Source organism: Phaenicophaeus curvirostris, chromosome 1, assembly GCF_032191515.1.
Source record: "Phaenicophaeus curvirostris isolate KB17595 chromosome 1, BPBGC_Pcur_1.0, whole genome shotgun sequence".
Lineage (NCBI taxonomy): Eukaryota > Metazoa > Chordata > Aves > Cuculiformes > Cuculidae > Phaenicophaeus > Phaenicophaeus curvirostris.
Genome location: NC_091392.1, coordinates 126,819,256 through 126,843,662, shown reverse-complemented (window position 1 = coordinate 126,843,662; position 24,407 = coordinate 126,819,256). Strand labels below are relative to the sequence as shown.

Here is a 24,407-nt window from a genome sequence, read left to right as displayed (position 1 = left end):
TGGAGCCCCTGCTATCTTTCCCAGTTCTCTGTGGTCCTCTCTCTTCACATTTGGATGATTTCACTACAAACATCACAGCCATACTGCTGAGACCAGAGGTCTGATGTCTGGCTCGGACAGTGGCCAAACATTAGCAGGTGTTTAGAGATGAACATAAGGACAGGGCAAGCACAAAGGGACATATTCCCGCTATCCTCTCCTGGCTTCTGACAATGTGCAGCTCACTTGCTTCCTGAGCCAGAAGTGGTGTCTTTGTATTTATTCATATTTTTTTTCTGTGAGATTGTCTAATGACTTTTTGAACCCATAACAGTTTTTATCATCTGCCACTTCCCAAGGCAATGAGTTCCATTCTCTCACTGTGCTCTGTGTGAGAAATCATCTCCTTTTGCTTGCTTGGAAAATGTCACCTTCCCTTTCTACATTCTTGTAGAGGGGAAACTGGAGAATCATCATTGCCTGTTATTTTCTAGTGCCTACTCTTGCTTCTGTATAAACATGGCACAGGAACACATCCTGGGAGTATGGAGCCTCCTGTGTTTGTTCACATACACTGTCTAGGGTGTACACTAGATACAATTCTAAAAAATAATTTCTCATTAACATCTGAGGCATACCCAGACAATGAGGCCAGACGCTACAGCTTCAGCAGCTGAAATTAATCTTTCTTGATGCTGTGCTAATTTTGCACAAAGATGACATAGGATCCAATCTTCAGCGCAGTCACTGAGTGCTCTATAAAAAGAAAAAAATGCCTTTTGTTCCTTGTGGGGTCCGTGGACCCATCCTATGTCATATAATGCAAGAATATGACAGCAGAACCAGCCCTGAGTCTCCACACTTACCATATCTCAAGTGGCTCATCTCTGGAATGAAGGCTAGCACAAGACTGACAGAACAACACTTCAGAGAAGAAGTGCATGGAGCTTCAAAGCTGAAGATACCAGGACACCTTTTACTGTTTTTTTAAGATGATTTTATATCTTTTTTTTCAAGTATCTCAGGGAACTTCACTAAGTGCAAAACTGGTTCAGAGCACTAACAGAAGCTGCCAGTCTCACTTCAGAAGAACTAGGAAAAGGGAGAAATTTTCAAAGGCTCTAATTGCATTTAAGTACTTCATTCCTGTTCAAAAAGCCAACACGGGTGACTGCTGACTTTCAAATATACTGGTTTTACTATTAAGTTTGATACAGATCTTCTTGAAAATACCTCATTGTTTCTAAATTGGATAGCCTATTTCTGCTCAGTGCCACCTGAACCTTGGCCACACTTTTCCTTTGTTGAAGTGAATTTTCTGAAATTAGTGTAGTCTCTCTCTGAATGCAAAAATTTAAGGTCTTGACTATATTCTAGCAGTTGCTTTGCAGGGAGCAAAGAGCACGTTTCTTGATACAGCTGAAACATGTTGGAGTTTAGAAGAGGCAGTCACATTTTAACTCTTTTCCTGCACATCTACAGCTTTCTTGGGCATTAAATGTATCACCAGGAGCTTATGTTTATGGTGTAACTCATCCTTATCCTACCCTGTATGCAGACAAGTGAAAAGAATTGGACAACTTGACAGGAAGCAGGAAGTAAAGTAGATGTGCAGCTCAGAAATGATGTAGAGGACTTGAAAAGTTGGCTCTACTCACTTAGTTTGGAATTCGATCAGAACATTGAGGCTATCACTCCCACACCATCCCCGAGATAGCTGTTTGGAAAATGACAGTGGTTAGAATAACATTTTTCACCTGGGAGATGCAGAGAATGCAAGGTACTTTCCTTCTAGCATAGAAGTCTTCCACACTTTCCCCTGATTAAAAATAGGTCTTTACTCTCCATCAGATTAAAAACACTGCTTGCTTGCTTGCTTCCTTCCTTCCTTCCGCCCTTCCTTCCTTCCCACCTCCCCTCCCACCTCCCCTCCCTCCCTCCTTCCCTAAAGTCAAATGTTTATTTCTCATCCAAAACTCTAATTTTTGAAGTCAAAGAAGAGTCACTTCCTGAATTTAATTTAACCTTCTCAAGAGGACTGGGCTTTCCTCTTTGCTAAACGTAGGAGGTGTTCTTCTCCATTGGCCAGAGATGAAACTAATAGCCATGGCATGTTTGCTTATCTCTTATCTCTGGGGTTAGATCGCTGCTGTCAGCTTCTCCCTTGTTATCTGTCTGCTGCTACTGCTCACTCAGTTGTGCAGTGATGTCAGTTCCATTAATAACCTGAGCACTTTGCAAACAGACAGTGGAAAACAGGTGAAGGGAGAGGAAATTGTATTTAACCCTGATCTCACAGGTGTCATTTTTCAGACTCCTCCATGACTCCATAAGGCCAGAATGCATGTGTGACATCAAAACACTTGTGACAAATCTCATGCTTGAAGTAGGAGAAAGGAGACAGATGGATGGGCACACCTGCAGATGTGTGGGGATTGGGGTGAATCTGAAGCTTTTGTAGCAGAAATGCAACATGAAAACATTGGTATGTGAGAAGACAGATTAATTCTTCCAAAGGGCAGGAAGTCCTCCACCACATTCTGGAAGTCTTGAACAGTTTCAGCTTTAACTTTTGTTATCTTTGCTGTTTTACTAAATAAAACTACCTTCTGTAGTGGAACATTTACAAAGACTTTTATAGTCCCCCATCTCAACAGTAACAGATACTGAGATTGGATGGGTCTCTCCTCTGTATGGAGGAGTCTATGTGGTCATGCTCAGGTGTCTACTTGGTATTCCCGCTCTGTTTCCGATGAACGTGCATTTCCTGGCTGTGGTGATTTCCTTGTCCTGTACGTGCCTGCCTGAGCCACTGAGAGGAAAGCTGCTTGCTTGCTTGGTGTGACAGGAAGCACAGCAAGGCAGGGGTGTGGGCTGGGGATCTGGCATGGACCCTCAGACTTGGGCACCAAGCTGTCCAGGACCAGGAACCTTAGCAACACTTCAATTTGCTCAGGTGTTGTACTAGTCATGGAGGTCTGAAGCAAAGTTGTGAAATGCTTAAATGGCTTCATGTACTGCTGTTTCTGGAGTTTAATTTTAGACGAGCTTTATCACAAGGAGGTAATCAGACCGAGAAATTTGCTCCCTTAGTGGCCTTTCAGAAACCAGGTCAGTGTGTCTAAGAATAACGTCTTCTCCAGCAGCCCTCCTTTGTGAGGAGACTGTGAGTTGTCTTGTGCTCGGTTTTCTAGGTAAGTGATGAGTTCCATTAATGTAGAAATAAATACATGAATATAATTTATTTAGGTATAAAATATGTAAAGATTTGGAATAGTGTGTCTTGGGAAGGAAGCAGGACGTTTCCTGCATATGTTTTTTTCTCTACTCTGCAGCCTACATTTTTGTCTGTGTATGCATCTGCTTTCACCCCAGTTGTTATTTGGCACATACAACTGATGTGCCATGCTTACTGATACATTGCTGGTTGGAGTCCCCATTCAAGCAAAAGGAATTTTACCCCAGAGTGAGAGAAAACCTGCAAGTTCTGAGCCAAACAATGCTTGTGTTTAGTTCCTCAGTCCCTATTTCAATTTTAGAGCAGTATAAGAATGAGTTTCTGCCTTGCCTGATCTCAGTTGTACCTAGACTGGTGCTCACTTGTGGCTAGAAATGAAAAGAGAAATTTTGTGTTCTAATAATTTATTTAAAAAAATTACTAAGCAAAGATAACATAGAAAATGTTAAATAAATATGAATTAATGCAAACAGAGGCTAAGGTCATAAGCTCTCTCTCACTGGAAGAGTTTATTCAAAGTTTTGCATTAAACTACCAAAAGAAACACTCATATCCCATGCAGCTGTGATGGGGAGAGCAAGCTTCCTTGCCCTTTCCTGATCGCTGAAACTGTCCTTCTCTTGGCATTTGGTGCCAGAGGTCTCTTCAGCACACCAGGCTTTTTGGGTCATCAGAGTCTTTTATTTTGTCAGCACAGTGGATTTTGTTCAACCTGCTGTTTTCCCAGAGTTAAAACAAAACCATCAGAAAACGTTTTGCAGCAAAGTGGGTGTGTCTCTGGCAAAAGGTGGCATGACAGTGGGAGTATGGGTCAACTGATGAGGGGGTTTGGCAGTTAGCAGTGAAATGAGTCCAGGAAGGTGTTTCTACAAAAAAATACACCATACTAATTTCTGCAGCTCACTCATGTGCCAAAGGCCAGTCAAAGGTGGATTTTTCTTTGTGTCATTGTAAATCCTTAGGGTTCTGATGCAAAATTTGTTGGGTAAGGTCATCTAATGTGATTTCAAAAGACAGATAAAGAGAATTTTGAGTTGTGGTTGGTTTTTTTGTTTGGTTGATTGGGGTTTCTTGTTTGTTTGCTTTCAGAGACAGTTGTATTGGAAAACACAGGATCTGTCTAAGCTTAATGCAGATGTACGTGCTATTAGAGCCAGGTCAAAGGCAGATTATCAGCATATACTATGGGGCATGTATGTACCAGCATGATACTAACTCTGGTCTGTGTCTTCAGACTGCAACACTTGCCTCTGGCTTGTTTGAAGTGCAGCTAGAGGTACTTCTAGCTGTCTGCACACCCCACAGTGTAGTCATGCCCTAAGTGATCCACAGGTGCATAGAGGGGAATCTCATGCAGAAATCCCCATGCTGCAGTGGACCTTCTAATGCCGGCATAGTGATGTGATGCTGGACCTGAAGCAGGCTAAGTCAGTTTGCATACGTGTGCACCATCCTTTCTTCTGGTCTGCAGGCATGATTCCTGTTGCACTGAGAACCCAGAGGCCATTAAAACTGACTGAGGAGCCTTGGACAGTGATGGAGAGATGATAAATACATCTTTTGCCAGGTACTCAGTTGTGCAGGTCTGCGTTTAAGTGCGTCAGTGTATTATATAATCACAGAGGAAGACTTTTGCTGTGTGTCATGAAGAAAAGTATTTAATTTATAGAGCTGTGGTTTTACTCATGAAAGACAGCGTTTATGTCTGTCATCTATAATATTCTCTGTATAAAATAACAGAATCATGATAGCTGTCACAATGAGATTACACATGGAAAATGGAATTAAAATGAAATGGACAAAGGATTTCTTTTCCTTAGCAAAACTAAAGCATTGTCAGCAAAAAGAATTTGGAATCAAGCTGGTAGGAGAAAATATGAGTTAGGTCTATTTTTTATACTGCTACACTGAACTAAGGAGTTATACTTGTGAAAATATCACACTGAATCTGTATTTTTATATGAATAAGACTCTTTCAGGTTTTGTGTGATTTAGTTCAGTTCTATTGCTAAAAACATTAATCCGGGATTAGTTGAAACTGAAAAAATGAATTCCAGTGAAATTACCATCACAGTGATAGAATCTTTGTCCTCCAGAAAGACAGCAGCAGAAGGGTTTTAAGACAGGATAGAGTGGTACAAAAGTACATTGTTGCTTTTTCTGATTCTTTTCTGTGCATTGCAGTCCTACTAAACATTTTAACATTATAGTTAGTAATAATAATACTATCTTGATAACGAGTAGATATTAAAGCTGAAAATATGACCTCAACCAACAGTTTGCTTATAATTTTTTTTTGTTTTTACATAAAATTTATATAATTTTATAATTTTTATTGAGGGGAAACCCTCCTTTTCCTAGGAAGCTGATGGTATGGTCCCTTTTTAAGCATACTAATTAATATTTTCTTGTCGGGAAATTTTCTTTGAGTGAGGGTTTCAAAAGATAATTCAAAGGACAGGGTAAACAAAGATAACACAATCCCCTTGCTGTTCTCCACTTTCACATATTATGTGTTTTCAGTACTTGTCTTGTGCTAGTTCCAGCACTAGCTGGGTCTCTCTGTGTAGTTATTCAGGTCACTGATCTGGCAGAAGATTAGCTGGGGAAATGCTTGGATATATTTCTGCTACGTTAGTGAGCTAAGTAATCTCCCAGAAAGATGTGGCAAGGAGCTGAGGCAGCTCATGGAGATTGTGGCAAACGTCATGGGCAGAAGCACAGACAGAAATGAGAGACTCAAGGGACAAGACCACAGACTATGACACTTTTTTTTTTTTGTATTATTATTTGTCAGTAAAAAGCTGTTAAATGGACTCAGCTACTTTTGAACCCACAGTGTTTATTTAATTGAAAACAGTTTTATGTGTACTTCGTGGATGTGATTATTCACGTCACTTGAGTTATTATTTTTTTTTACCCAAGGGCTGAAGCTATTACAATACTGGAGCAACATCTGTATTTTCCATCTTCATAACTGATTAATGTAGAACATTCAGAACAATTATTGAAATATGGAAAGGGTGCAGTGAGAGGTGATGTTATATAAAATATTGTTAAATGAAACACTACCTCTGAAAAATCTTGAAAAGTCTACACAGTTTGTATTGTTGTAATATACAAAAATAAGAGGAAAGTTAAAGCCAAAGTTTAAAAATAAATAGTTGCATGATTAGTGATATTCTGGAGTATGGATTATAGCCAGTTCACTGCAGATCAAGGACTCTTAAAAATCATCATTTCAGGCCAAGTGTTCGTGTTTGAGTTGCCACTTCACTTTTGATTGCAGCTGATGATGTGCAAATCCCTGACATTTATGTGGCCCCTGCACAGGAAATAAAATACATCATTAACATGGGCCCAATCCTCCCTCTCAAGGTGGTGGGTCACTTCCTACTGATATTTGTAGTACAGTGCTTTACCCTTGTGATGGAACTTTTCTGTATTTTAGCAAGATCCATTACTCTATTTTCCAAGTTTTTCTATATGTAAAACCTAAATAGATGCAGTGATATTTATGCAGCAATTTTACCAGATGCCTCTTGAATCATCTGTTTTCAATGAAATATGAAAAGTCCAGACACGTTCATACAGGCTGAATTAATCTTTGTAATTAAATGGAACATTACTTTGCAGTGAATGATTTTAGCTTTCACAATGTATTTCATGCTAATTTTTCAGTGAACTGTAATTGTATTAATTTTTTATATTTTTAGAAGCTTGAATATGATCTTCACAAAGTTATTGTGAGTCAAATTGATATACAGAAGATCTGTGTCAGACTCATAAAACTCTGTCGGGTTGAGATATATGTTTTATTTCGCTTTTACAATAAGTATTGTTCATCAGTACTTGCTGTTACTAGCAGGCCTGCAAAATATCTAAATCATATTCTGATGGGCAATAAAGGCTCTCAGAAGGCTCACATGCCAAGGTTGCCATGTGAGAATTTGACTAGACTGGAATCTGGGATGCTTTGTAGCATTGAAGCACATGTGTGAGTTCCCATGTTGGCAAGTTGTTATGCCAAGAGTGAAACATTGTTATTTTGTCTCTGTAGTAAACTGACTTGCAATGCTCTCATGGTGACAGCAAGACACGTGATAAAATCCTCACTGTGTTGAAGTCAGTGAGGGAACTTCCTTGTGTAATCCGCTATGGAGGGAGTAGTCTCACTCCAGATCCTCTGCCTTGGAGCTTGTTCTCTGGCTGCTGGAACAGAAAACAGTTATCATTGCTTATTCTAAAGCATGCCACTACTCTGTATCAGCCCCTGCAAGAGCTTCTTGCTCTCAGTGGCAGGAGAGGAATCCTGCAGAGACGAGTTTTCTTAATTTACCAACAGTCTAAGGTAGGCTGACTACTTAACACTAGCTGAGAGAAATTCCCCATCACTCCTTTTCTTCCTGTACACATGGTTACTTAATATGCAGATTAGAGATAGGAATTAAATGAACCTTTAAACCATAAAAAGTTGTGCATGGTGCATTTATGGCAGATTCATGTGCAATCACCACATGGTTGGTTCCTGTCCATTTATCACATTTCATTTGCTTTCATGCCTCTTGGAAGTCTGGTCTCTCAAATGTACTTTTAATCTTATCAAGGGGAAAATATTAACTTTATTATCAAAAAGCAAGCCAGTCGTAGAAGAGTTTTCCACTTTCTTGTGCTGTATGAATAAGCAGCCTTTGAACTGCTGTTAAATATTACTCAAGTGAACAGAAAAGGTAGCGAAGGAAGCAAGAGATTTCCAACATACAAATGTAGAAACCTGCTCTTAATACAATGCTTTTAAACTTGTCTGTTGTGTAAATAAATTGGGCTGTGTGCTGGGCTCAGCTGAACAGGCTTGGACCTAATGCAAAGCCCCTGGGAGGAATCCCAGTTGGAGGGATTCCTGGGGACTTCAGAGGGTCTCCTATGTTCTCTCACAGTTTTTTTTTTTTATTTGCCTGTAAGCAACAGTCTCCTTCACCACGAGCCACGTCCTTCACTGTCAGCATCAGGGAACTTATTGGTATGCCATGGCCTTCTGGTCTGCCACCCACATTTCCTGCCTTAAGTGCCTGTATGGGCTGTGCAGACCTAGACCTCATCCTAGGCTGGAGTCAGGATGTTGGGGGCAGCCCTTCAAAAGGCGAGATGCATTTAGGCTTTCAGATCAAGAAAACTCATTTCTTTGTTCCTCCCACACCAATACATGCCACACAGTGGAGGTAAAGTGGTCATGGGCCACTTGCTTAGCAGGACCTCAGGGGAGCTTGGCACACCTAAATTTTTGGCTCCACTGTAGATAAAACTAGGAACAATTTGAGACATTTATTTTCTGGAAGAAGCTGTATAGCAAGATGTATATTGCACATGACAACCTTCTACCAGTTTGCTCTCCACCAGCTCTTGCTCTAAATGTTCCCAGAAAGGCTCCTAAACAATATTGTGAATTTGTGGGTTTAGATGGCCTTGAACCTTTGTAATGGTGTTTAATCATGTACCTATGTTTTCTAATAGCAAATTAGGTTGGTGATATAATAAACATTGTGTACTTTTCTGAATCTTTGTTATCCTACATGATTAGTGGAACGTTTAAAAACATATCAGCATTACTGTGCTGGCAAGGTCTACCCTAGAGTTTAGCCATTACAGAGTATATAGTCTTCTTTCTGATTTTCTCAGATTTCCAAAATACAAATATTTTGGTAAGAACTTTTAAGCAAGAAATGCAATAAATGACACTTTCTCCATCTCTCTCTGTCTTATAAAAGACAGCGTTATCCATTGATAAAACATCAAAGTACTAGAAGCAGCATTACCTTTTGAGTTTACTTTCAAGAATCTCTTTGAGACAAACTCTGTTATTTACTAGGATTTTATATAGCCTTTGTAGTAAAATATCTCAGTAATGTCTAACAATTTTTTCATTATGCACAGAAATCTTAAGCTCACAACATCAATTGTAAAAGTTGCAAAGCAACAGTAAGGGTGGCTGGGCAAGTGAGCCCAGTTCTCCTGAGGCAGTCAGTTTGGGATAACTCTTCCCATCTTCTTATCCTAATACCTCATGGTCATGAAAAGACTGAAGGATTAAAGTGTCACTAAAGTGAAAAAATAATGTTAAATACTAATTATGTGATTTTTATTATATTATGTGGTTATATATGATTTTTAGGTCAACCTATGACCTGCTACCAGGAAGCCTGAAGGAATCATCCTTAGAGATATTTTGTTAAGGAGTGGGATCTAAGAAGTCCAAAATTTGACTGTTCCAAGCTGCTTCTTTCAGTGATCTGCTGTAAAAGAAGAGATTGAAATGGATGTGGCAGATATTCTGCAAAGTCCTCAAAATGTTCATGCAGTGAAGTGGAGGTAAACTTCTTGTGGTCACAAGGAGACAACTAGCACTGCAGGTTTGAGGGCAGTGTCCATCTCTGCTTCTATTAACAAATAAGCACTGCCAGATTTAGGTTGACTTCATAGTACTCTGCATTTACAGCCAGGGCTGTGTGAATTTATTTGCTTTCATTTGGAAGGCAGTCTAGAATTTAAGAGCGTTTTAAAAGGATATAATCCAGCTCAAAAACAAAAATGTTCTTTCATTTGCCAAACTACAATCAACAATTTTTTATCAACAATGTACTGGCCATTAGTGAAATGACGTTGTACTGACATAGTTGATCCTTACTTTTTCTTTAAAAGACGCTTGATTTTTTGCAAGTTGCACTGTAGATAGTTTTTAAAGAGGTTATTCTTTGTCTTATAAGTTAGTTTTAAAATTAAATCTGTTTAATCAAAGTGCTAAGGGGCTCAATTAAGTAGATACAACACAAAGTCTGCTGTAAGTAATTCAGATGATTACCCTGGAACACATGCAGAGCATACCAGATTCACTGAACTTGTTTAAGCAGCTGGCTTAGTAAAAACTAAAACTGTTGAGTTTTATTCTTTATTTTCTCAAGACTGGCATAACAACTAGTATTGAAACATTTGACATGGAAAACAGAAATTTTCCACTTCCTCGCAAAGTTAAGTTAGCTGGACTTGCCAACACCAGCAGGAAAAAACCTCAGATGATCTTGATTATATGAACTTCCAGATGAATTGTGCTCTCCCCACCCCCCTGCTTTTTATACATCCCAAGCATTTAAGATATCTTGAAAGGTTCCTCTACCTTCTGGAAAACTGAGAAAACATTCTATTGAGAGTTAATTTGGCTCATTTCATATTTTCAGTTCAGCATTTGTCTTCCATTGTTTTTATTTTTTTTTATCACTAGGGATATTTGCATGACAATGGGATCTTTCTTGCTTCTGATTTCATCTACTCCTGCTGCTAATTTCCTACCTGAAGTTGTAATCTTCCATTTCCGACATCTTTTTTATCTGTACTAAAATTAATTGTGGTGTCACAAATGGGGGATTATGATTTTGGGTGGAAATGAGATTGAGAAATTGAAGGAGTTTTGAAAGGCAGAGAGGCCTTTCATCTAGAAAAATAATTTTGGCTAAACCAAGGCAGTCCTCCATCAGCTTTCTTCTTACAGTTGTGGAACAGAAATTTCTAGTTCTTGCTTTCACAAAAGGCCCTATTTAATTGACACACTTTAGAGAGGAAGGAAAGGGTAAGGATTTCATTATGGAGGAAGGGAAATGTTGCCTTAAACACCACCCCATGCAAGAAGAGGGAAGCAGAATCTGGTGGGCCCCCAGAGAGGTCTGACTCTGCTTGCAGATAGCAGAGTGGAGGGTTGGTATGGCTGCATTTGGTTGAAAGGCCCATCCATTTATTGCACTTTATGCAATATTCATTTGGGTTTGAAGAACAAATTTCCAGAAGAACATTTTTTGAAGGGGGAGGGGAAATTCTAAAGACTGAAGGAGAAACTACATTCAGCATCCTGAAAACGTACAAAGTTAAAGCTTTGTATCATAGTCCACCATGGCTTTAATTTATTCTATGGACTTGTGATATGTCAGTTCTTGGTGCATTGCCTTATGATTTTGTATCCTTCTGCTTTTCTTCTGGAAACATATTTTTTCCACAGAGATTCTGTGTGGCCTGTTGGTGCTTTTGTGAGGACATCACTAAGGCTGTTTATATACTTATGCCATCATTTACAAAGCGGGAATACTCAGATACAGCTACTATCACTTCACACCAGAGTGTTTATACAGATTGTACATAAACACTGGGACCAGCTCATGACTGAGAGGAAAAAAACAAAGTTAAGGAAAAATGAAGTGTTGTATTTTAACAGCTTTACTGGCATAAGGAAAAAGGCAAAGACTGCAAAGTAGGGGGATGAAAGTAGAGAATAAAATGAAGATTAGTCCTTAGGCTTTAAGAAAGTACAGTGTCCTTCAGAAAAGTGTGCACCAATCCTCAGGTGTGAACGAAAGTGACCCTCAGTGGAAATACACCAATCCGCACTTACTGGAACTCAGGTTCACCCGTATCTGTGTATCAAATCTATTTTAAGAGTTGGATGTGTACCAGCTACTGTGCCATAGCAAAATGGGACATTTCCTGTCATCACTTGGAAAAAAATGTAAAAACAGGCATTTGACCATCTCAACACAAAAACCAGTAGGGAAAATCAGCTAAGATTTTGCACTCAACATGTTGCTGTAAGTCTGCAAAATCTCTGCGGGCAACAACAAACTCACTGTGATAATCTGACAATAGAACCTGGACCCTCCAGATTTTGATGCAAAGCTTATTTGTGGCACCGAGTTTACCTTGTAGGCAAGTTAGTTTGAAGTTAAATTAGGATGCCTTCAGGGAGGCATAATAATACAAAGTGGAAGAAGAGTAGGAAAAAAACCCAATATGCTGAGAAATGGTTATATCTGCTCACAATCTTTTTTCCTTTTTTTTTTCTTTCAAAGGCAAAAGCAGTTATGGCAAAAGTGGGTTACCCTCAGTTTATAATGAATGACACGTATGTTAATGAAGACATCAAAACAGTAAGTGTCAGACTTGCAGCTTTCTTCTTTAACATATTGCAGCCATTCTTTGCTCTGTTTTGCTGCCGTCTAAAATCAAAGCCCTTCTTTTGTTTTGGCATACATCTGGCGTTCTGCTTGCCTAGTTATTTTTAGACATTGAATTAAGTATGCTATGTCTAAATTGTCAATGCTGGTGTGTCTAAATGAGATGACCATGAGGCCTGCTGGGAGTAATATGTGCCTGGGTACAAAGAACCTTCTTGGTATTAAACATTTGAAAGACTAAACATATGCTGGCGTAAATTTTGCATTTGGTTGTAAAAATGAAACAAAAACATTTCTCTTCAAAGTAGGAGTTTTCAAGAATATTAATGCATTTTTCCTCAGCATATCACAATTTATGGTCCCTTATATAGGCTCTCCCCACCTCTCAAGGCTAGGAATTTATTTATGCTTGTTAGTGATGGTTGTATGTAGAGGTCCTAACCAATGTATGTGCCTACTGTGCTGGCTGCTGGTCAAGGATACTATGTGGGGGCGGGGGGGTGGACTCCTTTCTGGCCCAGTATCTCTTCAGCCTAAGACAAGAAGGCAGATGATGAAGATAATGTATTTTACCATTTTCTAAAGGGCCAGCCGTGGCATGCCTGTGATGAATTGTGTTACTGAAAGTCACAGGCAAAGCAGAATTGCAAATTCAGTCCTGAACTGGTAAAATACAAGAGTCATAGTCGTCTTTGTCAGAGAACATGAAAGAACACTGAAAAGAAGCATAATTTATTGGGAAAATTTGAAGAACCAACACTACAAGCCTAATCTTTGTTCCTGGAAAGAGTAGGGTGAGGTGATATTGTGAAGCCAGTGTAGTGAGACAGAGGGTATGACAAAATTACCACCCAGTGTATGGAATTATTTGTCCAGATAAGTGTTAATGTCTAGTGAAAAACATTGTTAATCAGAGTTGCAAAACCATGGTTAAAATCCAAAGTATAACTTCTTCATAAGTTGTAGGATTTCTTGAAACTGGTGCCAAGGATATCAGCTCTATTTGTAAAATATTAATATCCCTTTCTCTTGCATATGTGTGTGTGTGTGTGCACATGTGTGTGTGGGGCTGCTATTAGATTTGGAAGCTTATGTGACAAACAGTAAGAAAGCAGTGGCAGGACCCTCAGAGGGCACACACTATGAAGTATTTATAATAAAATGCAAAACAAACTGGAAAAAGCAGCTTTGCTATATTTTTGAAAGTAGAATTAAAATGCATTTTTGAAAATAAAACAGACCTGCTTACTTGTGGGAGGGAGTAAATAGCCTTAGAAATGTGGAAGCTGCAATTTGTTGTTAGGTACTTCTGATTTCCTTGGCTGTTCTCTGCATGGGGAAGAGCTTTTCCAGTGTTCCTGTCCATTGTGTACATCTGTTCAACCAGTGTTTATTTAACAAATCTCACGAAATATTTATCCTTTTACCACGTGTGAAAATTTTGCTTGCTTTGATAATGGTTAAAAGATTTGCTGATTATCTGGCTTAAAATAAAAGTTCTGATTATTTTGTTTCTTTGGACATGCTATTTAATATGTTTGTGCTTTGTCTATACAGCTGAAGTTTACAGAAAATGACTATTTTGGGAACGTGTTGCAGACTCGCAAATATGCAGCCCAGTCTGATTTCTACTGGCTTAGAAAAGAAGTTCCAAAAACAGAGTGAGTAGAAAAAAGGCAAATTTATGTTATCTTCTAATACTATTTTAATTTATATTATTTAATTTATACAATTTATATTTCAATAGAATAATATGCACAGCAATGTATTATGATACAAAAAACTTATAGGCAGCCCCCTCAGTTATTCAGAAACTCCCGTGTATATTTTTTTTTGTAAGTTCTAAGTAACTCTGTTCTGATGCACAGTACTCATATGCTTGCAGCTTAAACTTAATTTAATGAAAAAAAGAGATAATTGAATCTCAATTAAAAATGGATTATGTCTCTTGGTCACAGTTAGAATTTGGAATGGTACTGCAGGGATTTAGGAAATAAATTTTCTAAGAATGGAACCATTAGTAAGAGATAATACTATTAATAATAATAGCAATCAGCATTGTTAGTTACCTGCTGTTGATAGCAATGATATGGAATAAAACACAATTTAATTTACATATTTTTTTATTTATTTTTAAACATGAGAGTGCAGATTGTGTCACATATTGTCATAAAATACATGAAAGAATCAGTCTCTTTTCTTACTGATGGGTAATCAAATCCTTAAAATGCAAATTAAAACCTAAACAGAACTTAATTAGTGTAATCATGCTACTTAAAACTGACTCCTTCTACACAGAGACTTTTAAATTGGTGCCACTGCTTAGCTCCTGTGGTTTTATTTCCTTAGGGCTCCAGAAATTCCTACTCAAACTAAAGAATACCTCATTTCAGGGGTGGCTCTTTGTTGTCTGCAAGGCAGGTAGAGGATGTCAGCAGGACTTTTCTAAGGCCTTTGCCTTGGTCCCCCACAGCATCCTTCTCTCTAAATTGGAGAGCTATCGATTTGGTAGGTGGACTATTTAGTGGCTAAGATATTGGTTGGATGGTCACACCCAGAAGGCAGTGGTCAATGGCTCGATGTCCAGATGGACATCAGTGATGAGCAGTGCCCTTCAGGGCTCTGTTCTGGGATCAGGGTTGTTTATGTCTTCATCAACGACATAGACGATGGGATCAAGTGCACCCTCAGCATGTTTGCAGATGACACTAAGCTGAGTGGTGAGGTTGACACCCCTGAGGGACAGGATGCCATCCAGATGGACCTTCACAAACTGGACCTCTTCTCCCCTCGCCTCCCCTCACCTCCCCTTCCCTCCCTCTTTTATTTTCTTTTCCTGTTTTTTTTGTAATTTTTCCTTTATTTTTTTTTTAACTTTTACATTTCATAGAATTCCACAGATCTTTGCTCTTCACTGAAGCTTGGCACTATGTTAATAGAGAATTACCTCTGGGGTTTTATTTGCTTAATTTCCTCTTTTCTCTACTTCAGTAGCATTTAGCATAGCATTTATATTTAGAGATATATATTGTAAGATAATCCATGCTGTGTACTGGAGAAGTTCAATAAGAAAATGAGTATTTAAGCATGTAAGTTACCAGCTAGTAAAGCCCTAACAACCCTCAAAGTTAAAACACTATCTTCATTTAGCAGACAGACTAGATTTCTCAGCAAAATTGTTTCAAACTTGACTCGCTCTCTTCAGTGTAGTCAACTAAATGGAACAAAAACCCATGATGGTTCACTGAAAGCACCAAGGAAACACTATCAGGGGCCAGAGGGAGGAGCTGGGAGGTACAAGACAAAGACAGCAAAAAGGAGTGTGGCTATCAAAGTGAAAATAAGCTATTCTGAAAATTCAACAGTTTTGTAAACTAAAAAGAGGGTAAAAAAGTCCCCCAAAGCAGGAGTAATTTTCAAAATTCTTTGTCCTCTCTTCTGCTCCCTCCTTCCCTAGCAGTTCTCTGCCTTATAGGAAAAAGAGATCATGGAGGTAGTCAGGTGAAGCATTGTTCAGGGCATGGATGGATGGATGTACCTGGTCCAGCTGTTACCACAAAGCTGTGACAAGGCATCTGGGCACTGGAGCTGCCTGCTCTGCTGATCCAGGGGCCAAGTCTCCCCTGTAGACACCACAGCTGCAGGAGGTGCAACTTGCTGCCTCAACACCCACTTTGGGTGCCACCTGCAGTCCTAACAGTGGCTGGGGAGGAGCCTGTCAGCTGTCTCTGTCTAACAAGAGAAAAAGTACTCAGGTATCATGAGAGAGACGTACAGAAGAGATTTGGGGCAGGAGCTGAAGAATCAGATGCACCAAACTGAGCAGGTGGGATTGAGAGGACTGAATGGAGGAGGTGAGGCTGGAAGGGGGAGTATGGGAGGATGGGGACCAGGTATGAAGACAATTGTAACCCAGGTGAGACATGACTAGAGCAGAGGGAGGTGATAGGCAGAGTGTGGGGAAGTGATGGCCACATGGAAGGGAGAGAGAAAGGACAATCAGTGTTTTGGTGGTGGTTGCTTTTCAATCCATAGAGGCATATACATTCATTCATACAAATATACATACACACGTATGCCTATATATAATCACAGACCTGCACTTTTTTTAACAGTGATTGAGTCTATCCTTCTTAACATAGATATTATACTTGCAAATAGCAAGGCATCAGAAGAGTTCTTGGGTCTAACACTTCATTATTATTAATCCTTATCCTCTGGAGTCGGCCCATCTCCTCTAAGACTTTTAGACCTGGCCCTGGCCAAATTTTTCCTCATATTTAACTTAACTTTCGGGGCTGGAGATGTAGGAATCTAATAACCCTATAAGAAGACACAGAAGAAGTATACCATAGGAATATTCCTGGGACTTCTCCAAGAACTATTCCAGTTTCTTGCCCATACACTACTGTTTTCCAGCCCTGGCTCTCGGTTCACTGCAGGGGAAGGCAATTCTGAGACATGCTGGGTTGGATGCCATTAAGAACACTTCAAAAGCTCCTTCTGCAAAAAGGGAAAAGCAGCAATGAAAGGCACTGGGCAGGCTCTTGTCTGTTGGAGAGATGCTGTTGGAGAGCTCAGAAATCCTGTGGGTGGACCTTCCTTGGAGAGGAGAAGCTGGAAAAGAGCCTCCTGGAGCCTTTTCCTGGTCTTTGAACCTTATTTTAAGCAGTGACATGGCACCAGAGGCTGGACCCAGCCTTGCCATCCCAGTTTCTTGCCCAGCCCCAGAGCAGACAAATGACAGCGTGGCCTGGGAGAATAATCCTCTGTTTCTACATGGGAAATTTATAGAATAGACTTAAAATGAGAAGAGGAAATGCATTTTTGAAAGTCACTTTGAAGACTGCCTCCCCTTCAGAAGTTTTTCTTTATAGTCATTTCTTAGGAAGAGATTTTCCAAGATTCCAGCTTTGTTAGCAACTTTGTACAATCTTTCACTTCTAACCAGCTTAAGTGAGTGATACTTTCACAAGTTCATTTGATTTACTTACCTGTTTTTTTTTTTTTTAAAAAAAATCTACTTGATACATTAAATTCTTCCCCCTACCTAAGTGATTTCCTCTAACTCAAAAAGTTGAGAGAACCAATTGCAAAATTCAGTTTGTGCTGTACAGACAATTAAATAAATTAAAAAGCTTTTCCCTAAATTTTAAACATACACAGTCACCCCTCTTCATTACTAACAATGTAGCACACTTTACTCTTGACTTTAAAGGAAGATTAGAGAAAACTGTAAAGAAACAGAAAGCCAGGAGTTTGTTATGCCTGCCTTTTTTTCTGTTCTTTTGCTAATAGATTAAATGCGCTGAAATTGTACCAGAAGAGCAGAACCTGACTTCAAAGAGGAATGAGAGCACTATTTTTAAATTTACTTCACCTTAAAATTTAACAGTGACTGCTATTTATTACAGACCTTCATCTAGCAATTTGATGTCTTATTAGTAAAGGTCTGTTACTGAAGGCTCAGTTATTTCAAAGTGACCACCGAAAGAGGATGACAGATGAGAGGTGATGTTGTTCTACTAATCTAAATGGAAGCATTCTCAGTTATTTCTGCTCTTTTGTGGAAAATGCTTCCTAAATCTTGTTGAGAGTGGTTCAGAATGATACAACAGAATGCTGAAGTATAAATATGCTCCTTGCTGAGTGTCTGAATGTCAAATATGAAATCTAGCAATATACTCTACTTGTCACTAGAGAACTCTTATTCTTCCTGGCTACTCGCTATGGCTGCTAAGTCTCCTCTTCCAAGCTGCTTAAAAACATAACAAACTTCATATGGGGATCATTCTCAAGGCCTCGTTATGAAAAAGTGACTTAGAAAGACAGTTTTACAGTAAGAAAATGAAGGCTGCTATTTGTCTTTGGCTCATCCCAAGCTCAGGAAAAAGGTTGGGCTCTGTTATTGTGGTGGTAGATTGTGAAGAACAAACCAATCTCTGTTGGGAATGTTGTGGTAAGTCTTAGCAGCTAGCCAACAAACTATGAGTCTATGAGTTCATAGGCATGAAAACAGTGGCCAGCAGCAGTGTGATGTCCTCCCTCAGTAGCTGTGGACCAAATGGCATCAGTATTTGCAGTTGCTTTTTGGCAGATTGTGGTGATCCTGTGGTGAAAAGTCTGTGCACTACTGGTTAGGTCCTTCCCCAATAAAAAAGGATGCAAACTTCTACTGTTAAAGAGGTGTCACTTGGCACATCTTAAGTAGAACAAGTTGACAGTGAGGGGGAAGTCACAGCACTGTTTGTCTTTGTTCAAACTTACAGTAAAATCTAAATTAAAGTGTTGAGTGTTTCAGATGGGTCCGTTTCAGATGGGTTCTCACCTTGTCAAAAAAAAAAGACAGCCCACCAGAGCTACTGCTAGTCCCAGAGAGAAGGTCCCACTGCACAAGTGGCTGGCTTGCAACCTTCAAAACAGTTCAGCTGACTGCTGCTGTGAAAAAACTTGAAATTGAAATGTAGTTAATTAAGACCACTATTTTTTCTTTATTCTCTCACCATAAGCACTCTTTCTTCACTTTTCTGTGCCTTCATTGCCTCTAACATTTATTGTCTTTATTATAGAAGAAGCAGGAAACACACCAGGAAACAGCTTCCCCCTGCTCCTCTCCTTCAGAATCTCCTAGTGAAAAAAACGGGGGGTGTTGTTTGTGGTGATTAGAGCCTATAAAGTGATGGAAAGTTAAAATATTTACATGACATCAGCCTTTGCTTTCACTGGTTATTTTTTCTAGTTGCTGCATTGTAGAATAAGCTACTCAGCTTTGAAGATGAGAGAAGCAGATAAAGTTATTGGTATGAGACAGAATGTTGCCATTCTAAAACTCTCCCCTTTAGCTGCATGGTTTATGTGGGGACACCAGTTGCCAGAAAAAGTCAGTCTGCAGAAAACTTATTCATTTGATGGTGTTGTCTTAAAGTACAGATTGTGTACATAAATTTCACCAACATCACACATTTTCCATGTTTTAGTAGAACTTCCTTTGTTTTACTTTTCATTTTGCAGTTTCCATCTCTTTTCTTTGAAAGAAATTTTCCAAAGCAATTGCATTGCACTCCTTTGGCTTTACTAAGCTTCTAATTAATGCATTGCTGAAAACATCAGGATATTCCCATTTGGGCGTTTACTAGAATTGCTTTGAATTTATTATGAATTAACCACTAATTCTCATAATCTTTTTCTTTTATATCAGTTCTTCCCTATAAAATCATAAAGTGAAATCTTGGACTCACTGAACTCAAAGTTTCATCTGAGGGGATCTGGATCTTGCTGAAACCAGCTGAGATTTTTCCACTCACATGGTGAAACCACTGTAAATGTAGATGAACTTAGGCTAAGGAGATAACAAATCCTATTTGCTATTCAAATCTAGTTTATCTCCAGTATGTATGAGAAATCTAACCATGAGAAGAAATGTTCCTTTTAAAAAATGTTTTGCCTTCTAAGAGGTTAGTTGGTTTATAAGCACACTGATGGCTATATTCATTGTGTAGGGTAGACAATGTGAAGCTGTTTATTTTTAATTTAGGTTCCCAGGAAGCACCTGCCCATGTTGCTGACATCATCCTAATTGTTCAAGTAGTTGGGTCTGAAGGGTCTGCAGGGTCTGAAGCCATTTTACTGATTTCAAAAGACTCTCCTCTAATTGTGCCCAGTTTGCCCAGGTGGCCAAGAAGGCCAATGGCATCTTGGCCTGTATCAGAAACAGCATGGCCAGCAGGTCTGGGGATGTGGTTTGGCCCCTGTATTTGGCATCAGTGAGGCTGCACCTCGAATACTGTGTTCAGTTCTGGGCCCCTTGCTACAAGAAGGATGTTGAGGTTTTAGAATGTGTCCAGAGAAGAGCAACAAAGCTGGTGAAGGGGTTGGAGAACAAGTCTTACAAGGAGTGGCTGAGGGAACTGGGATTGTTTAGCCTGGAGAAGAGGAGACTGAGGGGAGACCTTATCACTGCCTACAACTACTTGAAAGGAGGTTGTAGTCGGGTGGGTGCTGGTCTCTTCTCCCAAGTGACAGGTGACAGGACAAGGGGGAATGGCCTCAAGCTGCATCAGGGGAGGTTCAGATTGGACAGTAAAAAATATTTTTCATTGAAAGGGTCATCAGGCACTGGCAGAGGCTGCCCAGGGAGGTGGTTGAGTCACCATCCCTAGAGGTATTTAAAAAAGGAGTAGATAAGGTTCTTAAAGATATGGTTCAGGTGTGTACAGTTGGATGCAATGATCTCAGAGGTCTTTTCCAACTTGATGAGTCTATGATTTTATAATTTTGAGAGGAAGTTTCTCCACACATAGTTGAAAGGCACCTAAGGGAGTTTTCACAGCTGCTATCACTGTTGGAGCCTCTGCTGGGTGAACTTCATTTTGTCAGCATGGCAGACCTCACAAGCACAAAGGTCACTCAGAAATAAAATTAGGGTAGCAGGAAGTGTAACAGGGTAACAGAGTAGGGTAACAGGAAGTTTAGCTCCTATTGAATATTCGTTGACTGTATGCACTTAAAAGAAAGCCAATAAACAGTAAATTTCAACATTTTAGAAAATGTAGGTAGCACGTGTTGAAATTAAGAAACACCTAAATTTTAATGTATTCTAGTTTTTTCACATTTTTGCTTCCTTCCACTTAATTCACTTATTAGGTTTGCTCTTTTTATTCATAAAGCTGTGTAAAAGTTTACTGACAGCTGATTTCTTTTGCTCTTACTACAGGTGGTTTACAAGCCCTACTACTGTAAATGCTTTTTATAGTGCATCTACCAACCAGATCAGTGAGTATCTTATTTCTGAGCCTCCTTTTACAATGCCTGTTTGGAAAATGAATATATCAATATTCTGATAATATCTGTACAGTTTATGTATTTGTGACTGAAAATCAGAAGCTTGAACGTGGTAATTCAACTGTAAGAGATCTTAAGTGAGAGGATAGTTCTGGAAAATCAAAGTCTCCCAAAAATTTGAAACACTGTTTCTTAATGAGTTATCCTGGGCCAGCTGAATTGCAGTGACTGGCTGTGTATGTATTCTGTCTATTGCAAATATTACCTTTAATCACTTTTCTTAAAGCTTACTGTTTCTGTCTTCTGTAGCAAACACATGTGTACACATACATCCATAAATATACAGTAACTCTTTAAATAATAGCAACTCAGTCCTTAGTATTAATAAATAAGTAGCAATAAACATGACCAGAGGAGATTGTGATATAGACCAGAAAACCTAAGAAAGGATGTCCAGCAGATTTGTTCAATACCTTCAAGGACAAGGAGTGTTATCTGTAGTTAACGTAAAATTCTTAACTGTATAGTTTTATGAAATTATCTTATAGGTACAGCACAACCTAATTAGCACAAAATTATGCTAATTTTAGTTACTGATTGGTTTTAGAGGCATAAATCCTGGTTGGGAGGCATATGAGGTAAAAGACACAAATTTTAAAGATGTGTATGGATTTTGATGTTCATTCACATTTGCTTTAACGAGATTTTGCACAGAAAAGTTCTAACTGGTTTTAGAAGCTTATACATGTATTTCTGTGTACAACAGTGTTATCTTTACCCTGACACTTCTCTTTGATGTTATTATCTTTGCAAGTTAAATCAACTTTCTTGTTCTGGGCTGTCAGAGCCTGACATGACTTCTGTGGTCTCAGTCCCCAAGGGCAGGCATGTCAAAAATACCTGAGTGATTCTTCTTTCTTCTCCTGGATCTCTTTTGGTCACAGATGGAAGTAGTTTTTGAAAGACACAAAATGGATATATCACACTGAAGAGGTTACAGCAGAGGAGTGATAATCTGGGTCTGCCAGTACCTGCTCCTACCAATTCCTGTAAACAGTTTTTGCCTTCAAACCACTCACTTAAATTCTTTTGTGTCTAAGTGAGCTCATTTGTAAAGTATGTGTGACAATTAGGCTGTTCTTTTGATTAAAATTAGTTCTTGGCCCGGACAGCTCTATCTTAATTAGAAGGCTGCCATCATTAAGCAGCCATGTATTTGTTGATCATTTGAAGGAGCACTTGAGGCAGACTTCCCTGAGCTGATCACAGCTTGAGGTGCATATGAAACATGATAGCTAGTGTTCCTGCTGAACTAAGCACCAGCCACTACTGCTGCTTCAGATATACCCTGTGAATGGAGAGGAAGATCAGTCATTGCAAAACGAGAACCATCACTGTTATGTCTTTTTTAATATTGGGTCCTTTCAAGTTTCTCCAGTGTTCAGCTCTCAGCCCCTCTGCTGTGGCACATTAAAGAAAACTGTAACTAGAGGCTGGAGTCACTGAAGCTAAATTTTGTATTCACTGTGTCTAACAGTGTCACAAAGCAGAGAGCTGTCAAATGTAACCAATCAGTCATGGGTGTAGAAGCAATTGTATTTTCTATTATAACTGTTGACCTTCAGTTGTACTACTGGCATCTGACCTTGAAGTTGGATAGCACTGCTCACTGTTATTGTAGTACGTTCCTAAGACAAAAAGGATTTAGGTGGCTGGTTTTGAACAAAACCCTCTCCTACCTGAGAGAAAGGTACCAATGCAATCATGCCCTCAAAATGATGGACTGCAGGAGGAAAGATTCAAACAAAGGCACAGTACAACCAGTCTCTCAAGCTGGCTGTTGTGATATGCAGGGGAAGAGGCCCAGTGAGATGGGGAAGGAACAAGCTCATGTCTGAAGTTGCTGATAAATATTTGACACATCACTACTGAGTTCCCATTAATGCTGCTGGGAAAGAACTGCACTGCAGGAGACTTAAGTTTGTGAGCCTATGCATGCTTGTATTGTATAGTGTATGTGCTGGGCAAATCTCAGGCTCAGCAGTTATTACCTTACTGCTTTGCAGTTATGTTTTTAGTAGCAATCCATACAAAGTTCTGTGGGGGCTGGTGATACAGTGACCTTTTTAAGGGATGAGTTAAACAATAGAAAAGAAGTTCTACAAACGAGATTCATTTGAGAATAAGAAGTAAGCATGAACTCTAGTGAGTTAAATGTAAAGTGGTGATACAGCAAACCCACAAAGATTTTGAGGACCAAATTTCTAAGAGCATAATAACTAATAATAATGCCCTTTTTCAAGTACACTGAAAGAAAAGAGTCTTTAAGGAATAAAAATAAGATAATTCTTTGCATTAGAAGAGTTTGGGACGTTCTTATTGTGGAGCTTTTTCTTACAGTAGGTAAGTCCCAAGAAGTGTTTCAAATTTAGTGTCAATAGAAAGTACTTTAGAAGAAAGTCATAAAATGAACTGTGACAAATATAAGGACCAGATAACATTCTCTCATATATTTCAAAAAGTCTTAGACAAGAAATTCCCAAACAACCAGCTTTGGTGTTCAGGTTATTGCTTCTAGTGGCCTTAGCTCAAGAATAATAGCTGTGGCAAGTGTCGAATCCCCTTTTTCCAGAAAGATCAGCATGAAAGTCACTTTAGCCCCTATATGAAGGAAACTGGTTGTGACCACAACATGAGTGAATAAGCAAGAGTGAATAAGCATATGATACAATGCAGAAGAGTCAATGTGACTTAGTTTTTTCTTTTTCTTTTAGTCTATGCTTTGTTAGTCTGTTAGAGTTTTATGAAATTCAGAAAGCAAGTAAGCTTTACATGTTACATTCAGTTCCATAGAACACTTTTGATGAGGTTCTTTCCCAATGCTATTTACTGGAAGTTGTCATGGGACAAGTAAGAAGCCCCTTTCATAAATTAATGACTAATTAGAGACAAGAAAAGGAGGTAGGAACAAATTACCTGTTTTCAAAATAATTGGAGGTTTGTGTTATAAGGATCTGTGCTGGTCACTATTAGATATTCTGAAAAAGAGGGCATTCTGTTCTGAATGAAAAACCAGACAGATATAAACTCAGTCCAGAAGGACAGGTCCCTTTGCTACTGATTACTGGAAGGTAGAAAGCAATACTAGTAGAAGAGTTGCTTCAAAGATAGGTGCCTGGAGCTATTTTCCTACACATCTATTACTGATCACTTCTGGAAATAGGAGAATGAACTGGATAGGTTCTTCATCTGCTTGAATGTCCTTGCTCTTTAGCAAGCAAATTAGATTTTATTATGTTCAAGGCCCATCTATTTTTGCTCTTAGTAAATGAGTTTAAGAGGAAGGAGAATTTGAGAAATGTTAATTCTAAAATGCATAATAGAAATTGTTTCTGGAAAGCAGCTTCTACATTAACTGG

The 24,407-nt window shown here is 39.0% G+C and overlaps 1 protein-coding gene across 1 annotated transcript in view; it reads left to right on the top strand.

Moving 5' to 3' along the window:
- The window catches only part of PHEX (phosphate regulating endopeptidase X-linked), a 99,820-nt gene that overhangs the window by 52,969 nt on the left and 22,444 nt on the right, over nt 1–24,407 (top strand). Inside the window, exons 13-15 of the mRNA XM_069874069.1 lie at nt 12,103–12,180; nt 13,765–13,868; nt 20,921–20,979. Of these exons, the coding sequence (XP_069730170.1) occupies nt 12,103–12,180; nt 13,765–13,868; nt 20,921–20,979 (241 nt within the window). The remainder of the gene's footprint in view (nt 1–12,102; nt 12,181–13,764; nt 13,869–20,920; nt 20,980–24,407) is intronic.